This window comes from Aquarana catesbeiana, linkage group LG07 (assembly GCF_042186555.1).
Source record: "Aquarana catesbeiana isolate 2022-GZ linkage group LG07, ASM4218655v1, whole genome shotgun sequence".
Lineage (NCBI taxonomy): Eukaryota > Metazoa > Chordata > Amphibia > Anura > Ranidae > Aquarana > Aquarana catesbeiana.
The window spans coordinates 19,394,305-19,418,672 of NC_133330.1; the positions used below are offsets into that span (position 1 = coordinate 19,394,305).

The 24,368-nt window shown below is 46.7% G+C and overlaps 2 protein-coding genes across 2 annotated transcripts in view; one reads left to right on the forward strand and one right to left on the reverse strand.

Moving 5' to 3' along the window:
* Positions 1-7,646: 7,646 nt before the first annotated feature.
* Positions 7,647-8,147, forward strand: FANCD2OS (FANCD2 opposite strand). The gene is given in 1 exon segment (XM_073591879.1): positions 7,647-8,147. A coding segment is annotated over 1 exon segment (501 nt).
* A 225-nt stretch (positions 8,148-8,372) lies between these two features.
* FANCD2 (FA complementation group D2) overlaps positions 8,373-24,368 on the reverse strand; it is a 66,772-nt gene continuing 50,776 nt past the window's right edge. Inside the window, exons 30-44 of the mRNA XM_073591710.1 lie at positions 22,829-22,939; positions 22,241-22,369; positions 20,303-20,421; positions 20,057-20,167; positions 19,667-19,794; positions 19,477-19,576; positions 17,718-17,837; positions 15,122-15,215; positions 14,964-15,035; positions 12,773-12,811; positions 12,611-12,685; positions 10,714-10,788; positions 10,439-10,585; positions 10,256-10,352; positions 8,373-8,910 (exon numbers count right to left, since the gene is read on the reverse strand). Coding sequence (XP_073447811.1) covers positions 8,870-8,910; positions 10,256-10,352; positions 10,439-10,585; positions 10,714-10,788; positions 12,611-12,685; positions 12,773-12,811; positions 14,964-15,035; positions 15,122-15,215; positions 17,718-17,837; positions 19,477-19,576; positions 19,667-19,794; positions 20,057-20,167; positions 20,303-20,421; positions 22,241-22,369; positions 22,829-22,939 — 1,458 coding nt within the window. The 3' untranslated portion in view covers positions 8,373-8,869. The remainder of the gene's footprint in view (positions 8,911-10,255; positions 10,353-10,438; positions 10,586-10,713; positions 10,789-12,610; positions 12,686-12,772; positions 12,812-14,963; positions 15,036-15,121; positions 15,216-17,717; positions 17,838-19,476; positions 19,577-19,666; positions 19,795-20,056; positions 20,168-20,302; positions 20,422-22,240; positions 22,370-22,828; positions 22,940-24,368) is intronic.

A 24,368-nucleotide genomic window follows, 5' to 3' on the forward strand; every position in this document is an offset into this window, starting at 1 on the left:
CCAAAGGGAGGGTAATGCCTCAAAACCCAAAGTCCCGCCCCATAGAGTATAGCCACTCCCCCTCCTGTGTCTTTTCTCCTCCTCCCCTCCCATTTCATGTCTACCCCCAAGGAGCCCACCACCTAGCCTCTTATCTCCAGCCCAGGGATGACCATCTTTCCACTAATGTCTACTATAAAGCAAACCACCGCCCCTCCTACCTTTTTTCCTCAGGGGCCCAATAACTTTCATCTCTACCCTGGGGGCCCATCACCTCCCCTCTCGTCTCCAGCTCAGGCTCACCCTCCTATCTCCTCCTTGGACTCACCTTCTTTACACTTATCTCCAACCCAGGGCCCACCAACTTCCTTCTCTCCAGCCCAGGGCCCACCATCTTCCCTCTCATCTCCAGCGCAGAGCCCACCACCTTTCTTCTCATCTCTAGCCCAGGGCCCACCACCTTCTTTCTTATCTCCAGCCCAGGGCTCACCACCTTCCTTCTCATCTCTAGCCCAGGGCCCACCACCTTCCTTCTCATCTCCTCCTGGGATCCCCAACCTTCCCTCTCATCTCCAGCCCAGGGCCCACCAACTTCCTTCTCATCTCCAGCCCAGGGCCCACCACCTTCTTTCTCATCTCCAGCCCAGGGCCCACCAACTTCCTTCTCCTCTCCAGCCCAGGGCCCACCACCTTCTTTCTCCTCTCCAGCCCAGGGCCCACCAACTTCCTTCTCCTCTCCAGCCCAGGACCCACCACCTTCCTTCTCATCTCCTCCTGGGATCCCCCACCTTCCCTCTCATCTCCTCCTGGGATCCACCTCCTTCCCTCTCATCTCCAGCCCAGGGCCCACCGACTTCCCTCTCTTCTCCTCCTGAGATCCACCTCCTTCCTTCTCATCTCCTCTATCCCAGGGCCCACCTCCTTTCCTCTTATTTGCTCTTGGGATCCCCCACCTTCCCTCTCATTGCCTCATGGGATCCACCTCCTTCCCTCTCATCTCCTGGGAGCCACCACCTTCCCTCTCATCTCCAGCCCAGGGCCCACCAACTTCCCTCTCAACACTTCCTGGGATCCACCACCTTCCCTCTTATCTCCTTCTGGGATCCACCACCTTCCTTCTCATCTCCAGCCCAGGGCCTGCTTCCTTCCCTCTTATCTCCTCCTAGGATCAACCACCCTCTCTCTCATCTCCTCCTGAGATCCACCACCTTTGCTCTCATCTCCATCCCAGGGCCCACCTCCTTCCCTCTCATCTCCTCCAGCCCAGGGCCCACCTCCTTCGATCTCATCACCTCCTGTGATCCACTACCTTCCTTCTCATCTCCAGCCCAGGGCCCACCTCCTTCCCTCTCATCTCCTCCTGGGATTGGCCACCTTCCCTCTCATCTCCTCCTGGGATCCACCACTTTCCCTCTCCTCTTCAGCCCAGGGCCCACCTCCTTCCCTCTCATCTCCTACACCCCTGGGCCTACCTCCTTCGATCTCATCTCCTCCTGGGATCCACCACCTTCCTTCTCATCTCCAGCCCAGGGCCCACCTCCTTCCTTCTCATCTCCTCCTGGGATCCACCACGTTCCCTCTCATCGCCTCCTGGGAGCCACCACCTTCCCTCTCATCTCCATCACAGGGCCCACATACATTTTTCTTATCTCCTTCCTGGGACCCACCGTCTCCCCTCTCATCCACACACTAGGGATAACCACCTTCCATCTCATGCCTAGCCTGCAGCATGCCACCATCCCTTTCATCTCTATCCCAGGAGCCCATGACCTTCCCTCTCATCTCCACCATGGGTCCCACCAACTTCTGATTCCATCCTGGGGCCCACCTCCTTTCCCTTTCATCTCTATCTCAGGGGCCCATGCCTCCCCTTCATCTCCATCCTGCAGACCCACCACCTTCCCTCTATATCCCAATCCCCTCTATATACAGTTTTAAATCATAATGAAAACAAAAACTACCCAAATGACCCTGATCATAAGTTTACATACCCTGGCAGCATTTATGATTTCTTGGCCATTTTTCAGAGAATATGAATGATAACACAAAAACATTTCTTTCACTCATGGTTAGTGTTTGGCTGAAGCCATTTATCATCAATCAACTGTGTTTACTCTTCTTAAATCATAATCACAACAGAAACTACCCAAATGATTCTGATCAAAAGTTTACATACCCCGGTGATTTTGGCCTGATAACATGCACACAAGTTGACACAAAGGGGTTTAAATGGCTCTTAAAGGTAACCATTCTCATCTGTGATCTGTTTGCTTGTAATTAGTGTGTGTGTATAATAGGTCAATGAGTTTCTGGACTCCTGACAGACTCTTGCATCTTTCATCCAGTGCTGCACTGACGTTTTCTGGGGAAAGCAAAACAATTGTCAAAGGATCTGCGGGAAAAGGTAGTTGAACTGTAGAAACAGGAAAGGGATATAAAAAGATATCCAAGGAATTGAGAATTCCAATCAGCAGTGTTCAAACTCTAATCAAGAAGTGGAAAATGAGGGGTTCTGTTGAAGCCAAACAACGGTCAGGTAGACCAACTAAAATTTCAGCCAGAACTGCCAGGAAAATTGTTCGGGATGCAAAGAAAAACCCAGAAATGCAGGACTTTCTGAAAACGTGGTGTGGCTGTTTCGAGGTGCACAATGAGGCACTTGAAGAAAGATGGCTGCATGGTCGAGTCCCCAGCAGAAAGCCTTTACTACACAAATGACACAAAGTATCCTGCTTACAATACGCCAAACAGCACAGAGGCAAGCCTCAAACCTTCTGGCACAAAGTCATTTGAAGTGATGAGACCAAAATTTAGCTTTTTGGCCACCATTCCTACTGTGAAACACGGAGGTGGATCGCTGATGTTTTGGAGATGTGTGAGATACAAAGGCACAAGAAATTTGGTCAAAATTGATGGCAAGATGAATGCAGTATGTTATCAAAAAATACTGGAGGAACATTTCCATTCATCAGCCACGAAGTTGCGCATGGGACAAACTTGGAGATTCCAACATGACAATGATCCAAAACACAAGGCCAAGTCGACCTGTCATTGGCTATAGCAGAATAAAGTGAAGGTTCTGGAGTAGCCATCTCAGTCTCCTGACCTCAATATCATTGAGCCACTCTGGGGAGATCTCAAACGTGCAGTTCATGCAAGACAGCCCAAGAATTTACAGGAACTGGAGGCTTTTTGACAAGAGGAATGGGAAGCTTTACCACCTGAAAAGATAAAGAGCCGCATCCACAAATACCACAAAAGACTTCAAGCTGTCATTCATGTTAATGGGGGCAATACATGGTATTAAGAACTGGGGTATGTAAACTTTTGATCAGAGTAATTTGGGTAGTTTGTGTTTTTATTATGATTTAAAAAGAGTAAACACAGTTGATTGATAATAAATGGCTTCAGCCAAACACTAACCATGACTGAAAGAAAAGTTTTTGTTATTCATATTCTCTGAAAAATGGCCAAAAAAATCATAAATTCTGCTAGGGTATGTAAACTTATGAGCACAACTGTACATCCCAATACCTACTGCCTTTTAAGTCAAATCAAGTAGTATTGTCATTCTACTACACGTGAGAACATACGGTAGAACAAAATGTTGTATCTCACAGGGCCACGGTGCTACATACAAATTAAACATACAGTGGAACCTTGGACTGCGTGCATAATCCGTTCCAGGAGAATGCTTGTAAACCAAAGCACTCGCATATCCAAGCGAGTTTCCCCATAGAACAAAGATAATTAGTTCCGCATTGACTTCTATTGCATGCAATACCGCATGTGGCCAGAGGTAGGGGGTGGGGGGGCGCTGGAGAGCCTCAGAAATACTCGGGGACAGCTCGGCTGAACTCGGAAAGGCTCGAGAACAGAGTATTTCTGAGTGGTTCCAAGTATTTCCGAACAGCTCCAAACCGTTCCGAGTGTCACCGGCGCCCCTGCACCTCTGGCCAAATGCGGTACTGCACACCCCATTGGCTTGAATACTGCTCGTTTTGCGAGACAACACTCACAAACCGAGTCAGTATTTTTAAAAAAAAGTTGCTTGTCTCTCAAAACGCTCATTATCCACGTTATTCGTAAACCAAGGTTCCACTGTAATTATAAATGTACAAAGAATAAAACACAGCGAAGAACTTAAAATAAAAAAAAAATTTAAAACCTATACACATCTGGGAACTACGTAACTGTACATATACTGTATATTTCCAAGAGTCTTTGTAGCAAGTCTTTATAAAAGTGTCTAGTGCATATTCAAGAATAAAAAGGAGGGGAAGTGAGACGTTCCTGGTCACAATATATAGCTTGTAGAAGAGGTTTCAAAGAGGATTGGAGTTGAAGGCTCTCACAGCCTGGGGGAAAAAACTGTTGAGCATTCTGACAGTCTGGGTTTTGATACTCCGGTACCTTCTACCTGACGGCAAGAGCTGGAAGAGACTGTGATGGGTAGGATCCTTCATGATACTCATTTATTTTCATCTGCACCCCGTGGGCCCATACAGGTCCATGTAAGAAGCAGCTTTTTAACGTTATGGCTCCTAAGGCTGAAAGACTATTGTAATACCAATCAGATCCACATCATACATCCCCCACCATAGACAGATCCCGTGAAATGCCTTCTAGTGAAGAGACCATTTTTCACCAGAAAGCCAAAACACTGCGCCTGCTCATAGCTTATTCCACGAAGAAGAGAGCCTTCAGAGCAAAGTCTTGTATATGAAACATGGAAGAGGGCTGCAGTGACTAGATCCAGAAACCAGCTTAGGGTTTACCTCCTCAGGTTACTCCTTGGAGCAGAGAGCCCAGTCCCATGTATAAAAACAAATAAGCCTGCTTAGGATCACTATATACAGGCCAACTCAACGTATTCCCCGAAGCAGAGAGCCTTCAGAGCCAAGTTCCATTTCTGAGCATATGGAAGAGGATTGCAGTGACCAGATCCAGAAACCAGCTTAGGGTCACCATATGCAGACCTCCTCAGGTTACTCCTTACAACAGGGAGCCTTCTCAGCCAAGACCCATTTCCGAACACATTGAAAAAGAGGCTCCATAGTCAGACTTCCTCAGCTTAATCCTTGGAGTAGAGAGCCCAGTCCCGATTATAAAAAAAAATAAGGAGGGCTGCACAGATCCAGAAACCTGTTTAGGATCACTATATACAGGCCAACTCAACGTATTCCCCGAAGCAAAGAGCCTTCAGAGCCAAGTTCCATTTCTGAGCATATGGAAGAGGATTGCAGAGACCAGATCCAGAAACCAGCTTAGGATCACCAAACAAGAGGCTTCCTCAACTTTGTCCCCGGTGCAGAGAGTATTCTGAGTCCAGTCCCAGAATAACACTGGTGTGACTGCACAGATCCAGAGACTGGCTTAGGGTCACCCTATGCAGGCCTCCTCCAGTGCAAACATTGAACACTGTCCAGGTGTGCCACTGTGGAGAATATAGGACTGTCACAGATAAATCACCATATTTCGGAGGAATTTGGAAGTTCTGCACTCATCTGGCTGGAGAGAAATTTAAGATATCTGGTTGAAAACTGTTAGGTTGGGTTCACACTGATGCGAATTGGATGCAGGTTTCCCCGCATCCAATTTGCATGACAGGAGACTGTGACCGGCTCTCACCACGGAGCACATTGCACAAGGATCCTGTGTGTCTTTGGATCAGTTTCAGGCCCGAATTCAGGCAAAAATTTGGGCCCGATTAGTCCCTGAAACAGAGATGCACCGGACCCCTGCTGTGAGCCGCGTCTGCACACAGTGTGAACCCAGCCTCTGCAGCTACCCAACTGTAGAAAAATTCCAAGTTTTGATCCAGCAGAGCTGGAGAGATAATGTCCAATCTCCTGAAGACACCAAGTTAAAACTGAAGATTCAAAGCAGGGGTGGAATTATATAGTCTGGAAGTTGGCCCCTTCTTAGTTTGCAGCCTGGTAGCCAATTCTCCTGTAGGTGGCAGTATAACCCAATTCTTTAGAATAGAAGAGCCTTCTCCTTCTATGAATGATGTTCCGACTGCAGTTATAGTCAGCGATTACTACATATCTTATGTCTGAATGTTATTTTGAATCTATGCCATGTAAATGAAGCTTTTCTAACCCATCAATTGCTTTTATTTTTAAACCATTGCATGAGCATTGTAGTCAGTCATTTCACTTGAATTCCTTTTAAGTAGTAAATAGAAAAGGGAATAGACTGTTTTATTAATGCACATGAACTGTTATACTTTTTTTGTAATCCAACAAGAGAAAGCAACAAGACAACTCTGGAGACATTTGTATTCTGTTGGGTCTTCAAGTATTTTTTTTGTGGCTGTGCTTTACTGTTTTGTTGACCATCGCTCTTTTTTTTAGTTAAGGAGGTGAGAACACAAATTTAAATTTCAGGACATACAACGAAGAGGAGGACAAAATTACAAAAACTGGACAAGGAAGAGAAAGATAAAGACAATGAAAGAAAGGGATAAAGAGAGTCAAGAAGAATGAGAGGGATACAAAGAGAGGGAACAAGAAAGAGAAACAAAGAGCGATATAGTCACTTGACCTCTGGAAGATTTACAGCCCCCCCCCCCGCATGTACATAAATGAAACTTATGTCATTTAACTGACAATTGCGCGGGTATGCAACTCCGTACATAAATGAAACTTATGTCATTTTTATCCCCACAGAGCTTTCTTTTGATGGTGTTTGATCACCAATGTAAGGGACATTCTTCTCACTGATGACCAATGTAAGGAACATTCTTCTCACTGATCACCAATGTAAGGAACATTCTTCTCACTGACCACCAATGTAAGGAACATTCTTCTCACTGATCACCAATGTAAGGAACATTCTTCCCACTGATCACCAATGTAAGGAACATTCTTCTCACTGGTCACCAATGTAAGGAACATTCTTCTCACTGATCACCAATGTAAGGAACATTCTTCTCACTGATCACCAATGTAAGGAACATTCTTCTCACTGATCACCAATGTAAGGAACATTCTTCTCACTGATCACCAATGTAAGGAACATTCTTCTCACTGACCACCAATGTAAGGAACATTCTTCTCACTGATCACCAATGTAAGGAACATTCTTCTCACTGACCACCAATGTAAGGAACATTCTTCTCACTGATCACCAATGTAAGGAACATTCTTCTCACTGATCACCAATGTAAGGAACATTCTTCTCACTGATCACCAATGTAAGGAACATTCTTCTCACTGATCACCAATGTAAGGGACATTCTTCTCACTGATCACCAATGTAAGGAACATTCTTCTCACTGATCACCAATGTAAGGAACATTCTTCTCACTGATCACCAATGTAAGGAACATTCTTCTCACTGATCACCAATGTAAGGAACATTCTTCTCACTGATCACCAATGTAAGGAACATTCTTCTCACTGATCACCAATGTAAGGAACATTCTTCTCACTGATCACCAATGTAAGGAACATTCTTCTCACTGATCACCAATGTAAGGAACATTCTTCTCACTCTTTCCTACAAATAGTAGGATGGAGATGTACCAGTTCTAGTCACCAATGTACTGATGTTCCTCTCTCTCCTGCAGATAGTTGGATGGAGATGTACCAGTTCTAGGAGCCTTCTTACATCATCATTGTACTGACATTCCTCTCTCTCCTGCAGATACTGTAATAAAGATGGAGAAGTACCAGCTCTGGTCGTGGACTCCGCTGGATGAAAGCTTACAACGGCTTAGACGAGCTACACCAAAGCATACCATAGCTCGGTGAATGTCTCAGATAGAGAAGAGTTCAAATTGTCCCGACTCCTAGGCAGAAAGGCTTCCAGGACACCCACTGACCTTTAACCTGGCAGCCCACATCAAAAACAGAGAGAAGACATGGTGTCCAAGGCCAATATCTCTGTGAGGACTGGACGTGGTGTTTCATCACATGATTACGGCGCAGCCACCGAAATGGAGCGGAACCTTCCATGTGTCAGAGAAGTCAGCGTTCAGCAGGGTAGTCAGTAGGCTGTACCTGGAGCCGCCAGAGCAGGGCGCTGTAGATACGCAGCTGGCCATTAAGATATGCAGCCAGTTACTGTATGCCATTCTTCTGCTGTACACCACCTACAAAGTGTGTTTACTCTACAACATGCAAAGATCGACCCTGCCAGGAATGACGAATCTTCCATAAGATAACTGATGAATGTTCATTTCCTCTTCCCTGATAGATTCCTATAATAACAGAGCTGTGTATGTGCAAATCATGATCTGTTGCCATGAGACCATGTGATCTAGTGACAAACAAATGACAGCCGCGAGCCGACTGGTTTCTTAGGACAGTTCTTCTTTCAGGCCTGCTGATAATTGAGGACTACAGTTGGAAAGGCAGATTGCCCCATAAAACATTGAATTCACAGATCAATAACTTTATTGTCCTCCATCCATTACAATACACATAAAAAAGACACGTGACACATACATTTATAGTGGCGGCAATGTGTGACAGACACAAAAACAGGGGTGGATCCCCCTTACAGAACAGAACTGTGTGGCTTTCACATCATAAGGACACGTCCAACCATATTTCTATCCCAGCAACCAATCAGCTTCTCCCTTTCCTCTTGCCAAGGCAGATTGTAACACTAAAGGTGGGCACTGACAGGCTACTGGGAGGAAAGTGCAGTTGGTTCTCCAGTAGGACATCCCATACCCGAGGCTTTCATTGCAAAAGCTTTAAAGTGCCAGCAGTTAGTCTCTGATTGGCCGCTGTAAGGAAGGCTGGCCCTGCGGCGACAACATGCAGTCTATTAGATGCTCCGGAAATATCCTTATTATTTTTCTTCTCCGCAGACGAGACAATTCCTGTGTGCGGTGTAGACAAAAATAGATCAACTAGAATGGTAAAGACGACCATTAGTCTGACTCCTCCTCTTCCTCCTCCTCGCTCTCCTCCTGCAGACAAAGACACAATCGGCAGTTGTTCCCAGGATGGTCTTACTGCAGTCCCCAAATAACCCCAAACTCAAAGTGTAAACTTTCAACCCCTGTCTGACAGTCAGATACTGTTTGCATGATATGTTACATAAGGATTCTTACAAGCCACATCCCAATACTCCTCCACTATGACACTCATACACACCAACTCTGCACATGCCTCCCCTGGGGTCCTACATACAGGCCACCAACCTGTTCTCCTCCACCTATGATGTATCATACACAATGTTTTTGTTTATGCCTCTGCTGTGACACTTTATTAACACACCTTTTCTATACCCTTTCACTATAATGCTTCATAAACACTGCTTCACCCTTCCCTCTAATAAGCATGGAGTCTGCCAAGTTCCCCATCCTCCCAAACAAGCATGGAGCCTGCAGATAAATCCCACCGACCATGGAGTCTACAAATTACCTCCCTTCCTCTAACAAGCACGCAGTCTGCAGACACCTTCTTCCTAAAAATCGCAGAGACTACAAGCATGGAGTCTGCAGACCCCCTCCATGCCAACAAGCATGGAGTCTGCAGACCCCCTCCATGCCAACATGCATTGAGTCTGTAGACCCCCTCCATGCCAACAAGCATGGAGTCTGCTGACCCCCTCCATGCCAACATGCATAGAGTCTGCAAACCCCCTCCATGCCAACAAGCATGGAGTCTGCAAACCCCCTCCATGCCAACAAGCATGGAGTCTGCAAACCCCCTCCATGCCAACAAGCATGGAGTCTGCAAACCCCTTCCATGCCAACAAGCATGGAGTCTGCAGACCCCCCTCCATGCCAACAAGCATGACGTCTGCAGACCCCCTCCATGCCAACATGCATTGAGTCTGTAGACCCCCTCCATGCCAACATGCATCGAATCTGTAGACCCCCTCCATGCCAACAAGCATGGAGTCTGCAGACCCCCTCCATGCCAACAAGCATGGAGTCTGCAGACCCCCTCCATGCCAACAAGCATGGAGTCTGCAGACTTTTTCCTTGCCAACAAACATGGAGTCTGCAGACCCACTCCTTCCTAACAAGCATGGAGTCTGCAGACCTACACCCCCCTAAAAAGCATGGAGTCTGATGACCCTCTTCCCCCATAACAGCCAAACACAAAGAGAGAGAGAGATTTACTATGCTGTGCATGGGAGCAAATCAGCTTCTAACTCCAGCTTGTTCACTTAAGCTTTGACAATAAAACCTGGAAGCTGATTGGTTTCTATGCAGAGTTGCACCAGATTTGGCACGCTACAGTTTTAGTAAATCCCCTCCAAAGTCTTCAAACCTCCGCTTCCCCATTTTCACGCACACCCCTTACCTCTTCAGCCTCCTGTTCCTCTGCAGGAAGCTGTGATTCTTGCTCCTCCTCCTCCGTTTCGCTTTCCTGTGCAGCTTGTGATAAGATCTCTTCACCCTAAAATACAGAGAAGCCCCATGGGTAGTGAATAACAGATAAGTGAGGGGTGGCCGGTGCTGATTGCAGTATCTCCCAGCTCTCACCTGGAGGTCTCGGTTCTTCAGGTTCCCCAGCCAGAAGGCCTCTTGGCAATTGTTCAGCGTCAGCATGGCCTTCACTCTGTACACAAACATCTCCAAGGTCTTCTTTAAGAGAGGGACGTGTGTGGTGAGCCCAGCATCCTGATGGATCTGTGGAGGAGAAATAAAGTCCAGCTAGGACAGCAGACCATGGAGGATTTGGCCACTGTGGGGACCTGATGGTACAGAGCTGTACCTAGCAGAATGACAAAGGAGGGAAGAAGAGACAGAACAGGTACCTTAGAGTGACCGCACATGTGGTGAAGCTGCCGGGTACACAGCTGCAAGATTTTCAGCAGGTTTTGCACATCGTCCTGCAAGATACAATAATAGAATACTGGGGTGGCTTAAAACTTTTTTCTGTTTGCCAGTGTCCCAACCACCTATAGGCAGCAGTAAAGCCCACTCCAATACAATTCCTGTGTCCCTCAATGGATGAAGAAAAGTAAGCAGTTTGGGGACAACAAGAGTCACTACTACACACAATCAGAGAACTTACAGAAAATAGCTGAGGCAGGAGAAAGGCGGGAGCAAACAGATGAATTATCGGTTAGACATAAAACAGACAGGAGCGTACAGATCGTTTATGGGTGAGGCCTAAAAAAAGGAGGGAGCACACAGATGGGTGAGACCTGAGAATGGAGGGAGCACACAGATGGGTTATGGATGAGACATGAGAATGGAGGGAGCACACAGATGGGTTATGGATGAGACATGAGAATGGAGGGAGCACACAGATGGGTTATGGATGAGACATGAGAATGGAGGGAGCACACAGATGGGTTATGGGTGAGACCTGAAAATGGAGGAAGCACACAGATGGGTTATGGGTGAGACCTGAAAATGGAGGGAGCACACAGATGGGTTATGGATGAGACATGAGAATGGAGGGAGCACACAGATGGGTTATGGGTGAGACCTGAAAATGGAGGGAGCACACAGATGGGTTATGGATGAGACATGAGAATGGAGGGAGCACACAGATGGATTATGGGTGAGACCTGAGAATGGAGGGAGCACAATATAAACAAAGAAGGAATTTTCTCCTGCACTCGTGAAGGCGTTGTTGATATAAAATGGTAGTACTTTCAAAAGGAAAAGATAAATTAAAAGATGATCATGCGAGTCCCGCTGCCTAAACTGACCAGGGGTGGTCCGAAGTAAGCCAAATGTAAGATAGAGATGGAAGGCGCGTGATCTGATGCATTGTTCATAAAAAAAGGGGGATGAATCCATACAAAAAGTATCTAAGTGTCCATAAAACCAGGTTACAAGTATACACATTAAATTAAGAAAATAGACATGCCCATGCAAGGGCAAGTGCTGGACGCGTTTCGAGGAAAACCCTCTTCATCAGAGCCTTGTAGAACGACAAGAAAGGTTTGTATAGTATTGTGGATCAACATACAGGGGAGTGGCTAGTTGGAGAGGAGTGTCACATTGTAAGTGATGAGTTCTCCTACGCTCTAAGTTTGTCCACATCCCAGCGCTCTATATGTCATAGAGAGATGTGATTCATATGTTCCTTATGGCAATTCAATGTGTATCTGTCAGTTGTGCCTGCCTCCAGGTTTACAAGAAGGATGCAGCCTGCATGCATCTGTTTGAGAACAGGAGGCAGTTGCTTCTGTAAGGGTTCTAGGTAGCTCCAATCAGAAAGTAGTCTTGTGTTGCAATGAGGATATCAGCTATAAATCACATCTCTCTATGACATATAGAGCGCTGGGATGTGGACGCGTACGAGAACTCATCACTTACAATGTGACACTCCTCCCAACTAGCCACTCCCCTGTATGTTGATCCACAATACTATACAGACCTCTCTTGTCGTTCTGCAAGGCTCTGATGAAGAGGGTTTTCCTCGAAACGTGTCAGCCAAATTCTAGCACTTGCCCTTGCATGGGCATGTCTATTTTCTTAATTTAATGTGTATACTTGTAACCTGGTTTTATGGACACGTAGATACTTTTTGTATGGATTCACCCCCCTTTTTTATGAATAAACTGTAACATCTTGATCAATGGAGGGAGCACACAGATGGATTATGGGTGAGATAAGAGAATGGAGGGAGCACACAGATGGATTATGGATATTTTCTAACAATGTAGATGGATGGTGTGCTGTCATCTATCTCACCTTGTGCTTCTTGAAGCTGCAGTCCAGGAGAGGCATGCCCACTTTAAGGAATGTCTCCAAAAAGAGGCGGCCATACTGCAGACAAAACAGAGGTGAAGAAGGCCGTCATAACACATTTTTTTAGTACAAAAGGAAGAAGAAAGGATGAGCGATCCGACTTACCTTTAGACAAATGCTTAACATTGGCCTGGTGTCAAATATCTACAAAAGACAACAGTGACAGGAGATGGATGAGTGGTAGGGACACGCGGCAATACAGATGATTGGTGGGGACACATGGCTGTACAGTGTTTGTGTTACACACAGTATATACGTGTAACCCTCTTGTCTCCATGCGACATACATGAAACATGCAGGCCTGGTCTCTGTGTCACATACACATAATGTCCAAAGCCCCTCTATGTGACATACGCTGTACATATAACCCCTGGGCCTTTTTTGTGTGTTGCGCGTGTAACCCCTGGGCCTGATCTGTGTGTTGCATGCATTGTACATGTAACTCCTGGGCCTGGTCTGTGTGTTGCATGCATTGTACATGTAACCCCTAGACCCGGTCTGTGTGATGCATGCATTATACATGTAACCCCTATGGACCTGGTCTGTGTGTTGCATGCACTGTACATGTAATTCCTAGACCTGGTCTGTGTGTTGCATGTAGTATACATGTAACCCCTGGGGCCTGGCCTGTGTGTTGCATGCATTGTACATAAAACCCCTGGGCCTGGTCTGCATGTTGCATGCATTGTACATGTAACCCCTGGGCCTGGTCTGTGTGTTGCATGCATTGTACATGTAACCCCTGGGCCTGGTCTGTGTGTTGCATGCATTGTACATGTAACTCCTGGGCCTGGTCTGTGTGTTGCATGCATTGTACATGTAACTCCTGGGCCTGGTCTGTGTGTTGCATGCATTGTACATAAAACCCCTGGTCTGGTCTGTGTGTTGCATGCATTATACATGTAACCCCTGGGCCTGGTCTGTGTTGCATGCATTGTACATGTAACCCCTGGGCCTGGTCTGTGTGTTGCATGCATTGTACATGTAACTCCTGGGCCTGGTCTGTGTGTTGCATGCATTGTACATGTAACCCCTATACCTGGTCTGTGTGTTGCATGCACTGTACATGTAATTCCTAGACCTGGTCTGTGTGTTGCATGTAGTATACATGTAACCCCTGGGGCCTGGCCTGTGTGTTGCATGCATTGTACATAAAACCCCTGGGCCTGGTCTGCATGTTGCATGCATTGTACATGTAACCCCTGGGCCTGGTCTGTGTGTTGCATGCATTGTACATGTAACTCCTGGGCCTGGTCTGTGTGTTGCATGCATTGTACATGTAACTCCTGGGCCTGGTTTGTGTGTTGCATGCATTGTACATAAAACCCCTGGGCCTGGTCTGCATGTTGCATGCATTGTACATGTAACCCCTGGGCCTGGTCTGTGTGTTGCATGCATTGTACATGTAACCCCTGGGCCTGGTCTGTGTGTTGCATGCATTGTACATGTAACTCCTGGGCCTGGTCTGTGTGTTGCATGCATTGTACATGTAACCCCTAGACCCGGTCTGTGTGATGCATGCACTGTACATGTAATCCCTGGGCCTGGTCTGTGTGTTGCATGCATTATACATGTAACCCCTAGACCTGGTCTGTGTGTTGCATGTAGTATACATGTAACCCCTGGGGCCTGGTCTGTGTGTTGCATGCATTGTACATAAAACCCCTGGGCCTGATCTGTGTGTTGCATGCATTGTATATGTAGCCCCTGGGGCCTGGTCTGCGTGTTGCATGCATTGTACATGTAACCCCTGGGCCTGGTCTGTGTGTTGCATGAATTGTACATGTAACCCCTGGGCCTGGTCTGTGTGTTGCATGCATTGTACATAAAACCCCTGGGCTGGTCTGTGTGTTGCATGCATTGTATATAAAACCCCTGGGCCTGGTCTGTGTGTTGCATGTAGTTTACATGTAACCCCTGGGGCCTGGTCTGTGTTGCATGCATTGTACATAAAACCCCTGGGCCTGGTCTGTGTGTTGTATTTAGTTTACATGTAACCCCTGGGCCTGGTCTGTGCGATGCATGCATTGTACATGTAACCATTGGGCCTGGTCTGTGTGTTGCATGCATTGTACATAAAACCCCTGGGCCTGGTCTGTGCGATGCATGCATTGTACATGTAACCATTGGGCCTGGTCTGTGTGTTACATGCATTGTACATAAAACCCCTGGGCCTGGTCTGTGTGTTGCATGCATTGTACATGTAACTCCTGGGCCTGGTCTGTGTGTTGCATGTATTGTACATGTAACCCCTGGGCTTCATCTGTGTGCGAAATGCACAGTAAGTGTAACTCACCTTAATCAGGTTGACCAGGATGTGGAAATTGCGGACTGCTAAGCTCCACTGTAGAAGGCGTTCAGCCTGAACCTGGAAGAAAGACAACAACCCACCTCAGTGATGGGATAAGAAATGGAAGCACACGATCTGTACACAAAGCAGAGAGCTACACACACCTCCAGGCTGTCCGACTTCTTCCCCACTGGAATATTCCTCACATACTTTTCCAGCCTGTCCATCAAGACTCGGAAATACACCCCAAAGGTCTGTCTGCAAGAGGAGAAATGGACAAGAGGAGTGGGGTGAGCCCAGTAACTGTATGAAGTCACGTGACACCATCACTCTAAGGTGAGATCAACAAGACAAAATCAGCATTCCTTTCTTCTCAGGTAACCAGAACACCACGAGAGCTGCCAGACCACACTGTGTCATGGAACCAGAACATTAAAATATAGACCATTAGACCACACTGTGCCATGTGACGGGTAGCACAGTGGCTAAGTGGTTAGCACGTCCGCCTGGCAGCACTGGGGTCTCCGGTTCAAATCCCAACCAAGACACTACCTGCCTGGAGTTTGCATGTTCTCCCTGTACCTGTGTGGGTTTCCTCCCACACTCCAAAAGATATGCTGGTAGGTTAATTGGCTCCTGTCTAAATTGGCCTCAGTATATGTATTATGCACCGAAATGTTCCCGATACCAAAACAGATACTTTGCGGTGCGATTTGCATCAATACAAAATGAATGGGTGTAAATCGCACTACATAAATCCGCATGAGATTTGAACAAGAATGCGGTGTGATTCCTGTCCGAATCGCATGAAAGCCAGCTTGGGGGGGTGGACCGCCTCTCCTTCAGCCCTGTGAGCACCTCCAGTGGAAGAGGACAGGGCTGGAGGAGAAGTAGAGGCGGTACACCCCCCAAGCTGACATCACTTGCGCCCTATACCCACAGGGGCCCCGGAACTTCTCTTCCAGCCCTGTGAGCACCTCCAGTGGCCGTGATTTTCTATCATCGGCGGGACCGGGACACCTATGTAGATTTTTTTTTGCATGTGGCCATATATATACTGTGAGTTCTTACACTTTTTAACCGCTTCAGCTGAGGAAGATTTTAGCCCCATCATGACCAGAGCACTTTTTTTCATACTCATTTTATATCATGTGTCTTGTGCTTTCCAGTATACATGTCATTCTTGTACATTACAATTTGTAACAGCTATTTATTGGTATGACTGTTTGTATATGCATGTAACTATGTAGGTCATGTTCTGTGCACATGCACACGTAACCCTTTACATGTGACATATACCAGGATGTTTTTTACACAATAAATTTGAACATTTTTTTCTCACCCCAATCTGTCTACTGCCTCATTTAAAGTCCCACTCGGCCCCTCCTCTTTCTCTTGTATTTGGGATGGAGGCACAGTCCCATGCCTCACTCAAAGTCCCACCCCTCTCCAATATAATCATGACCAGAGCACTTTTTGGGATTCGGCATTAAGTCGCTTTAACTGAAAATTGCGCGGTCGTGCGACGTTGCACCCAAACAAAATTGACGTCCTTATTTTCCCACAAATAGAGCTTTCTTTTGGTGGTATTTGATCACCTCTGTGGTTTTTATTTTTTGCGCTATAAACAAAAGAAGAGCGACAATTATGAAAAAAAAACGCATTATTTTTTACTTTTTGCTGTAAGAAATATCCCCCAAAAATATATAAAAAAAAACTAGGCCGATTTATATTCCTCTACATATTTTTGATAAAAAAAAAATTTGCAATAAGAGTATATTGATTGGTTTGCGCAAAAGTTATATCGTCTACAAAATAGGGGATAGTTTTATGGCATTTTTATTATAGCGATTTTTATCGGGACTGCGACATTATGGCGGAAGCATCGGACAATTTTGACACATTTTTGGGACCATTGGCATTTATACAGCGCTCAGTGCTATAGAAAATGCATTGATTACTGTAAAAATGTCACTGGCAGTGAAGGGGTTAACACTAAGGGGTTAATGTGTTCCCTAGTTTGTGTTCTAAGTGAAGGGGAGGGGGCTGTGCAGGGGAGATGACAGATCGCTGTTCATACTCTATATGAACAGACAATCTGTCTGTTCTCCCCTCAAGAGAACCGGAAATTGTGTGTTTACACACACAGATCCCGGTTCTCCGTGTGCCCCGAGCGATCGCGGGAGCCCGGCGGTGATCGTGACCACCAGGCACTCACATCGGCTCCGGCGGCGCGCGCCCCCTTGTGGCCACAGGGCGAAGCGACATTACATAAAGTCGTTTCGCCCAGCCGTGCCATTCTGCTGCAGTACAACTGCGGCGGATGGTTGGCAAGTGGTTAAAGGGCCCACTAGATGGCCCTTTAATCTTTTTCCATACACACACACAAGCATTGGGGGAAATCGCATCACATTCCTGTTCAAATCGCATGCACTTTTTTGCAGTGCAATTTGCGCCATTTTTTTTTTTTTTACACAAATCGCATCGCAAAGTATCAGGACTTGGTATTGGCAAGTACCTGATCGAAAGTATCGATACTCGACGATAAAAAACAGTATTGGTGCAACCCTAATCTGTATGTATGAATGTGAGTTAGGGACCTTAGATTGTAAGCTCCTTAAGGGTAGGGACTGATGTGAATGTATAATATATATGTAAAGCGCTGCGTAAATTGACCGCGCTACATAAGTACCTATATTAAATAAATAACAATGTGACCAGGGCACAAGAGCGGGAGCTGCCAAGCTCATGATACATCACCTGTTTAGGGTTGGATAGGTGGATGAATGTCCATCTTTTGTGGTGTTCGTCAACTCTGACACACCGACACTGCAGATGTCTTCCACGGCTTTGAGGACATCTGTGTACTGCAGGTATTTCCTGCAAGATAGGACAGATCATTCATTGGTTAGGACCATGAAAGTGAATTTTTTTTCTGTACTCGTAAAATTCTCCCTCAGATAATCCATTGGGGGACACAGCAGACCCCTGGCATAAGCGCCTTTATCCCAAAAGAAAAAAGAAACGGTTGCTGTAACTCAGGGGTGAGCAACCTTGGCACTCCAGCAATTAGAAAACTACAAATTTCTGCCTTTGAGGGACATGCCTGTGGCTTTCAGATTTTTGGACCCCTTTCACACTGGGGCCGCCTGTGCGTTAGCACTGCTTGTTTTAGCGGCGCCTTAGCGCTGTTTAAGCGGGGCTTTTCGGCCGCTAGCGGGGTGCTTTTAACCCCCCCCGATAGCTGGCGAAAGAGGGGTTAAAACCACCCATGTTGCGGCGCTTCAGAAGAGCCTTTCAGGCGCTTCGGAAGCGCTGCTTATTCATTTCAATAGACAGGGCATTTTGGGGGGCGCTATATCCAGCGCTCCCAAAGATGCTGCTTGCAGGACTTTTTCTAACGTTCCGCAAGCGCACGGCCCTCAGTGTGAAACCACTTGGGCTTTCACATTCAGGCGGCATGGGAGGGAGTTTTTAGGTGCTTTTCAGGTGCTATTTCTAGCACTAAATTGCCTGAAAACTGCCTCAGTGTGAAAGGGGTCTTACAGTGCCCCCTTGGATTTGTAGTTACAGAACAGCTGGAGTGCCAAGGTTGCCAACCCCTGCGTGTAACTGTGAGCTGGAGTATGGCTTCAGTTTGCAAGTGTATCTAATGCCGCGTACACACGACCGGACTTTACGACCAGACTGGTCCGACAGAACGAATCTGTCGGACAATCTGACCGTGTGTGGGCTTCATTGGACCTTCAGCGGACATTTTCTGTCGAAAATCAGACGGACTTTAGATTTAGAACATGTTTCAAATCTTTCCGATGGACTTGAGTCCGACAAAAAATCAGTTCGTCTGTATGCTAGTCCGACGGACAAAAAACGACGCAAGGGCAGCTATTGGCTACTGGCTATGAACTTCCTTATTCTAGTCCGGTCGTACGTCATCACGTTCAAAGGAACGGACTTTAGTCCGTTCATGTGTGGCCAAGTCCGGTCGTTTGAAAATCCGTAGTAATTCCGTCGAAGATTTGATGCTGAAAAGTCCGCCCGTGTGTACACGGCATAAATCTTCTCGTACATATAAAACCCCCAGACTGATAATGCTGCTGTCTTAAGGTGCCACCTTGTGCTCCTTCATCCAAAGTGGGGGCGCTCAAATACAGGATCACCATGTGGGGGGGGGGTTTGGTTTTGGGTTCAATAGCGCTTTCATATATTTCAGCATGCAGGGTGCGCTCTGGGGATCACTACAGTAATGGGGTTGATTTACTAAAGGCAAATAGACTGTGCACTTTGCAAGTGCAGTTGCTCCAGAGCTTAGTAAATGAGCAGAAGTTCTACAGGCTTCCATCATCCAATCATGTGCAAGCAAAATTGCTGTTTTTTTTTTTTTTAATTTTTCTTGCACATTATTGGGTATTCTTTGTAAAGCGAATTTACTAAGCTCTGGAGCAACTGCACTTTGCAAGGTGCACAGTCTATTTGTTTTTTAGTAAAGCCACCACAATGTCTCCCACACTTCACTCACCACAGTAGGCTCTGCAGGTTCTCATGAAATCGTATTCCCTTCTTACGCTCGCCATTGGGCTGTACCCAGGACTGGCACAGGAAACGTTTCACAATGGAAGCTGTTTCAGCAAAAATAGACCACACAAGGTTACACGCATGTTTAGCAGATCAGGCAGTATAGCAGAGACGTCAGGATGTGGCCATTATACCTATCTTGCTGTGATACGGAAGGGCGTCAGTCTTCTCTGCCAGGCTGATCAGCAGCTGTGTAAGACACAGGGCGCAGCGGATGCTCGGGACGCTGCTGCAAAGGTTCTTCAGGTAGCTGAAACTGTGGCTGGGAGTAAAGGTGGAGGAGAGCAATGAATTCTGGGAAGCCACGGATCTGTCCGTCACACACTGGGGTTGATTTACTAAAAATGGAGAGTGCAAAATCTGGTGCAGCTGTGCATGGGAGCCAATCAGAATCTAACTTCAGCTTGTTCAATGAAGCTGTGACAATAAAACCTGGGAGCCGATTGGTTTCTGTGCAGAGCTGCACCAGATTATGCGCTCTCCAGTTTTAGTAAATCAACCCCAGTGTATTAGGGTCTTCTTACCTGACCAGCTCTTCTATCGTCAGATCTGAGTCCGTCTCCTTCAGCCTTTCCACCAGGATACCCAGTGCGGCCTTCAGCAAAGAGCGGTTCTCAAGCTGAGAGAATCCAGACCTGAATGAAAACAAAGTCACTGCATTACCTGGCCGCATGTGCAGCCTTAGAAACACACAGGGCCATGGCTCAGTGACCAATGCCACATCCCCATTCATATATATATGTGATATGTATAGTGGAGAGATGACAAACCAGGCAAATAGGGCATGGAACACCTGTAGCAGCAGCTGGTAACAGGAGGACATGTAGGTATGTTCTTTAAGGTCTATCCCCAGGGCATCCACTACGCCGTTCTTCTCTGTCATCAGAGTCTGAATTTGAGAGGAAGACACTGAGCTCAGCACACAATATACACTGGCATTAGTTTAATCAGATCAATACAGAGTAATCAGGTCACTCAGGACCAGCATGCTGCTCCCATTAATTAGTAATCAGGTCACTATTTAGTACACTGGGCACTGAGGACCAGCATGCTGTTCACATTGAATACTAATCAAATTAATAGAGTACTCTGGGGAACTCAGTGCCGCCATGCAGCTCCCACTGTGTACTAATTAGATCAATACCAAGTACTAGGGGCACTAAAAACCAGCATGCTGCTCCCACTGTATACTAATTAGACCTACACAGAGTACTATGGGCACCCAGGAACAGCATGCTGCTCCCCATTATATACTAATCAGATCAGTATCAAGTACTATGGGCACTAAGGACAGACATGCCAGTCCCAGTGTAAATTAATCAAATCAATATCAAGTGCCAGGACCTCCAGAATCCATAACAGGCTTTCCAGTGGTACTTGGAGAATCTATGCCAGGACTCCCAATGTTGCTTGCAGAATCCCTGGCAGGACTCCCAATGGAGCTTGCAGAATCCCTGCCAGTATTTCCAGTGGAGCTTGCAGAATCCCTGCCAGGACTTCCAATGGAGCTTGCAGCATCCCTACCAGTATTTCCAATGGAACTCACAAAATCCCTGCCAGGACTTCCAATGGAGCTTGCAGAATCCCTGCCAGTATTTCCAATGGAGCTTGCAGAATCCCTGCCAGTATTTCCAATGGAGCCTGCAGAATCCCTGCCAGTATTTCCAATGGAGCCTGCAGAATCCCTGCCAGGACTTTCATTGGAGCTTGCAGCATCCCTACCAGTATTTCCAATGGAACTCACAAAATCCCTGCCAGGACTTCCAATGGTACTCACAGAATCTATGCCAGGACTTCCAATGGTACTTGCAAATTCCCTGCCAGTATTTCCAATGGAACTCACAAAATCCCGGCCAGGACTTCCAATGCTACTCGCAGAATTTGTGCCAGGACCTCCAATGGTACTCACAGAATCTATGCCAGGACTTCCAATGGGACTTGCAGAATCCCTGCCAGGATTTCTAATGGTACTTAAAGAATCCCTGCCAGGACTTCCAATGGTACTTGCAGCTTCCCTGCGAGTATTTCCAATGGAAGTATGGAAGTCCCTGTCTGGACTTCCAAAGTTCCCTAAAATGAAGCTGGGTATGTCCTCTGGCCAGATGGGTATTTAAGCTTTAGCCTTTGAAGTGGTTGGTGAGGTGTCTTCTCACCAGCTCCAATCCCGCTGGTAAATATAAGCCATTATACTTACCTATGAAACGGCCTGACCTTTGCTGACCCGGATTGACCCTGAATATTTTTCTGCCTGCCAAGAACCCTGCATGGACCTGGCTACTCTTCTGCCTGCCAAGACCTCTGCCTAGACCTGACTACTCTTCTGCCTGCTAGGACCTCTGCTTAGACCTTACTACTCTTCTGCCTGCTAGGACCTCTGTCTGGGCCTGACTACTCTGACAGTTCCAGCGAAGCAAGCCAGGACCACTAGGGTCTCTGGCCCACCTCCAACTTCAGGAGCTCTGAGGAAGACCAGATGTCACTTAGACCCTGTGCCTTGGGTTAGCCTATGTCACCTGTCTCGGGCACACCAAAACAGTACTGATCTGCTGCTCCCATTGTATACTAAACAGATCAATATCAAGTAATAAGTGCACTCAGTACTGGCATGCTGCTCCTATTGTGTACTAACTAGATCAATACAGGGTAGTCAGTACCAGCATCAAATATTAGTAAATGAGTTGTGTTGCATATTAGGTGTGTCTGCTGACCTGGAAATAGTTGTGGGTGTTCTCCATGTGGTTGCACAGAGGGTTCAGCAGCTGCACCACAAATTTTACCACTTCCTGTGGAGTCTTCTGCTTTAGATGGGAGAACTCCGAGTTCTTGGATCCCTTCACCTGGACAGACAGGAGAATTGAAAAAAAGAACTCTGCTCAGTGTTACCTACATTCATACTGGCCAATTAAAATAAATCCTAAAGTAATGTCAGTTAAACAACCCTTTCAGTAAAAACACACAATTAGGCTATTGTGGCTCAAAACTTGAATGTTCTCTTCTTTCTTTAGGCCTGGGACTCTTCAAAAGCACCGGTTATACACAATGTACACTGCCTTTTTCCAGGTGAAGCAACCATTCCTCATGATGAAGCCCATGAAGTCCAAAACCAACAGCGTCACATGCAGCTTGTGATGGATGAAAATCTACAGGTTGTTCAGGAACATAGAGAGGACACAAGAGACCCTGGAGAGCCCTCTGAACACAATGAAGCCATCACTTTCCTTTCAGCAGATATGCAGTGTATGGCTTACACACCTCCCCATCCTGTGGAAGAATGTTTTATTATTTGGGCTAGATACCTTCATCGGGAACGATCTCTTTGAAGCCATGAGGACATGTTCCATTTTGCGGGAAAGGTCCTCCAGAAGGAATACTAGCTCGGCTGGTCCCAGCTGCACCACCTCTGTCGCCTGTCAGTAAACATTTCACAGTGATGAACATGAACCACCCACACAATATCACTCATTCTGACCCTTACAGATTCATCAGTGAAAGTGTCCTTTCTGTTTATGAGTGAACTGTAAGGGACACACAGACATCAGCATTTAAGCAGCGAAGAGTGTGCGATGTCCATGCCATGACAGATAAAAGACCTCAGAAACTATTCAGGCACAGACGAATGCGCCAAAGTGACAACATTTTCCCCATCTAGGAACAGGAAGTTCATTTTTAAGCATCAAATACAACAGAAAAGTAAGAAATGAAAGTGTGTTTGTGGTAAAGTTGCCCTACTTATTGAGTCCTGGTCCTACCACCTTCACCTTTGTACTGAGCCCTGGTCCTTCCATCCTCACCTTCCTACTTAGCCCTGATTACTTCACTCTCACCTTTGTACAAAGCCCGATCCTTCCACATCATCTTCATACTGAGCTCGGATCCTTCCACATCATCTTCATACTGAGCTCAGATCCTTCCATCATCATCTTCATACTGAGCTCGGATCCTTCCACCATCATCTTCATACTGAGCTCGGATCCTTCCACCATCATCTTCATACTGAGCTCGGATCCTTCCACCATCATCTTCATACTGAGCTCAGATCCTTCCCCCATCATCTTCATACTAGCCTCTGCTCCTTCTACTCTCACCTTTGTGCTGAGTCCTCAACCTTCTACCCTAACTTTTGTATGGAGTCCTCAACCTTCTATCCTCACCTTCATACAGAACTCTGATCCTACCATCCTCACCTTCGTACTGAGCCCTGATTCTCACTCTCACCTTTGTACAAAGACCCAATCCTTCCACTGTCACCTTCTAATGGAGCCCTGATCCTACGCTCCCTCACCATCCTACTAAGCCCTGATTTTTCCACGGTCATCTTTATACTGATTTCTGATCCTTCTACCCTCACCTTCATACTGAGCCCAGATCCTTCAACCATCATCTTCATACTAAGCCCTAATCCTCCTACTCTTACCTACCTATTGAGCCCTGATTCTTTTATGATCACCTTCATACAGAACCCTGATCCTTCTACCGTCACCTTCATACCAAACCCTGATCCTTCTACCATCACCTTCATACCGAACCCTGATCCTTCTACCGTCACCTTCATACCAAACCCTGATCCTTCTACCGTCACCTTCATACCAAACCCTGATCCTTCTACCATCACCTTCACACCGAGCCCTGATCCTACCACCCTCACCTTCTTCCCGAGCCCTGATCCTACCACCCTCACCTACTTCCCGAGCCCTGATCCTACCACCCTCACCTCCTTCCCGAGCCCTGATCCTACCACCCTCACCTCCTTCCCGAGCCCTGATCCTACTACCCTCACCTTCTTCCCGAGCCCCGATCCTACCACCCTCACCTTCACACTGAGCCCTGATCCTACCA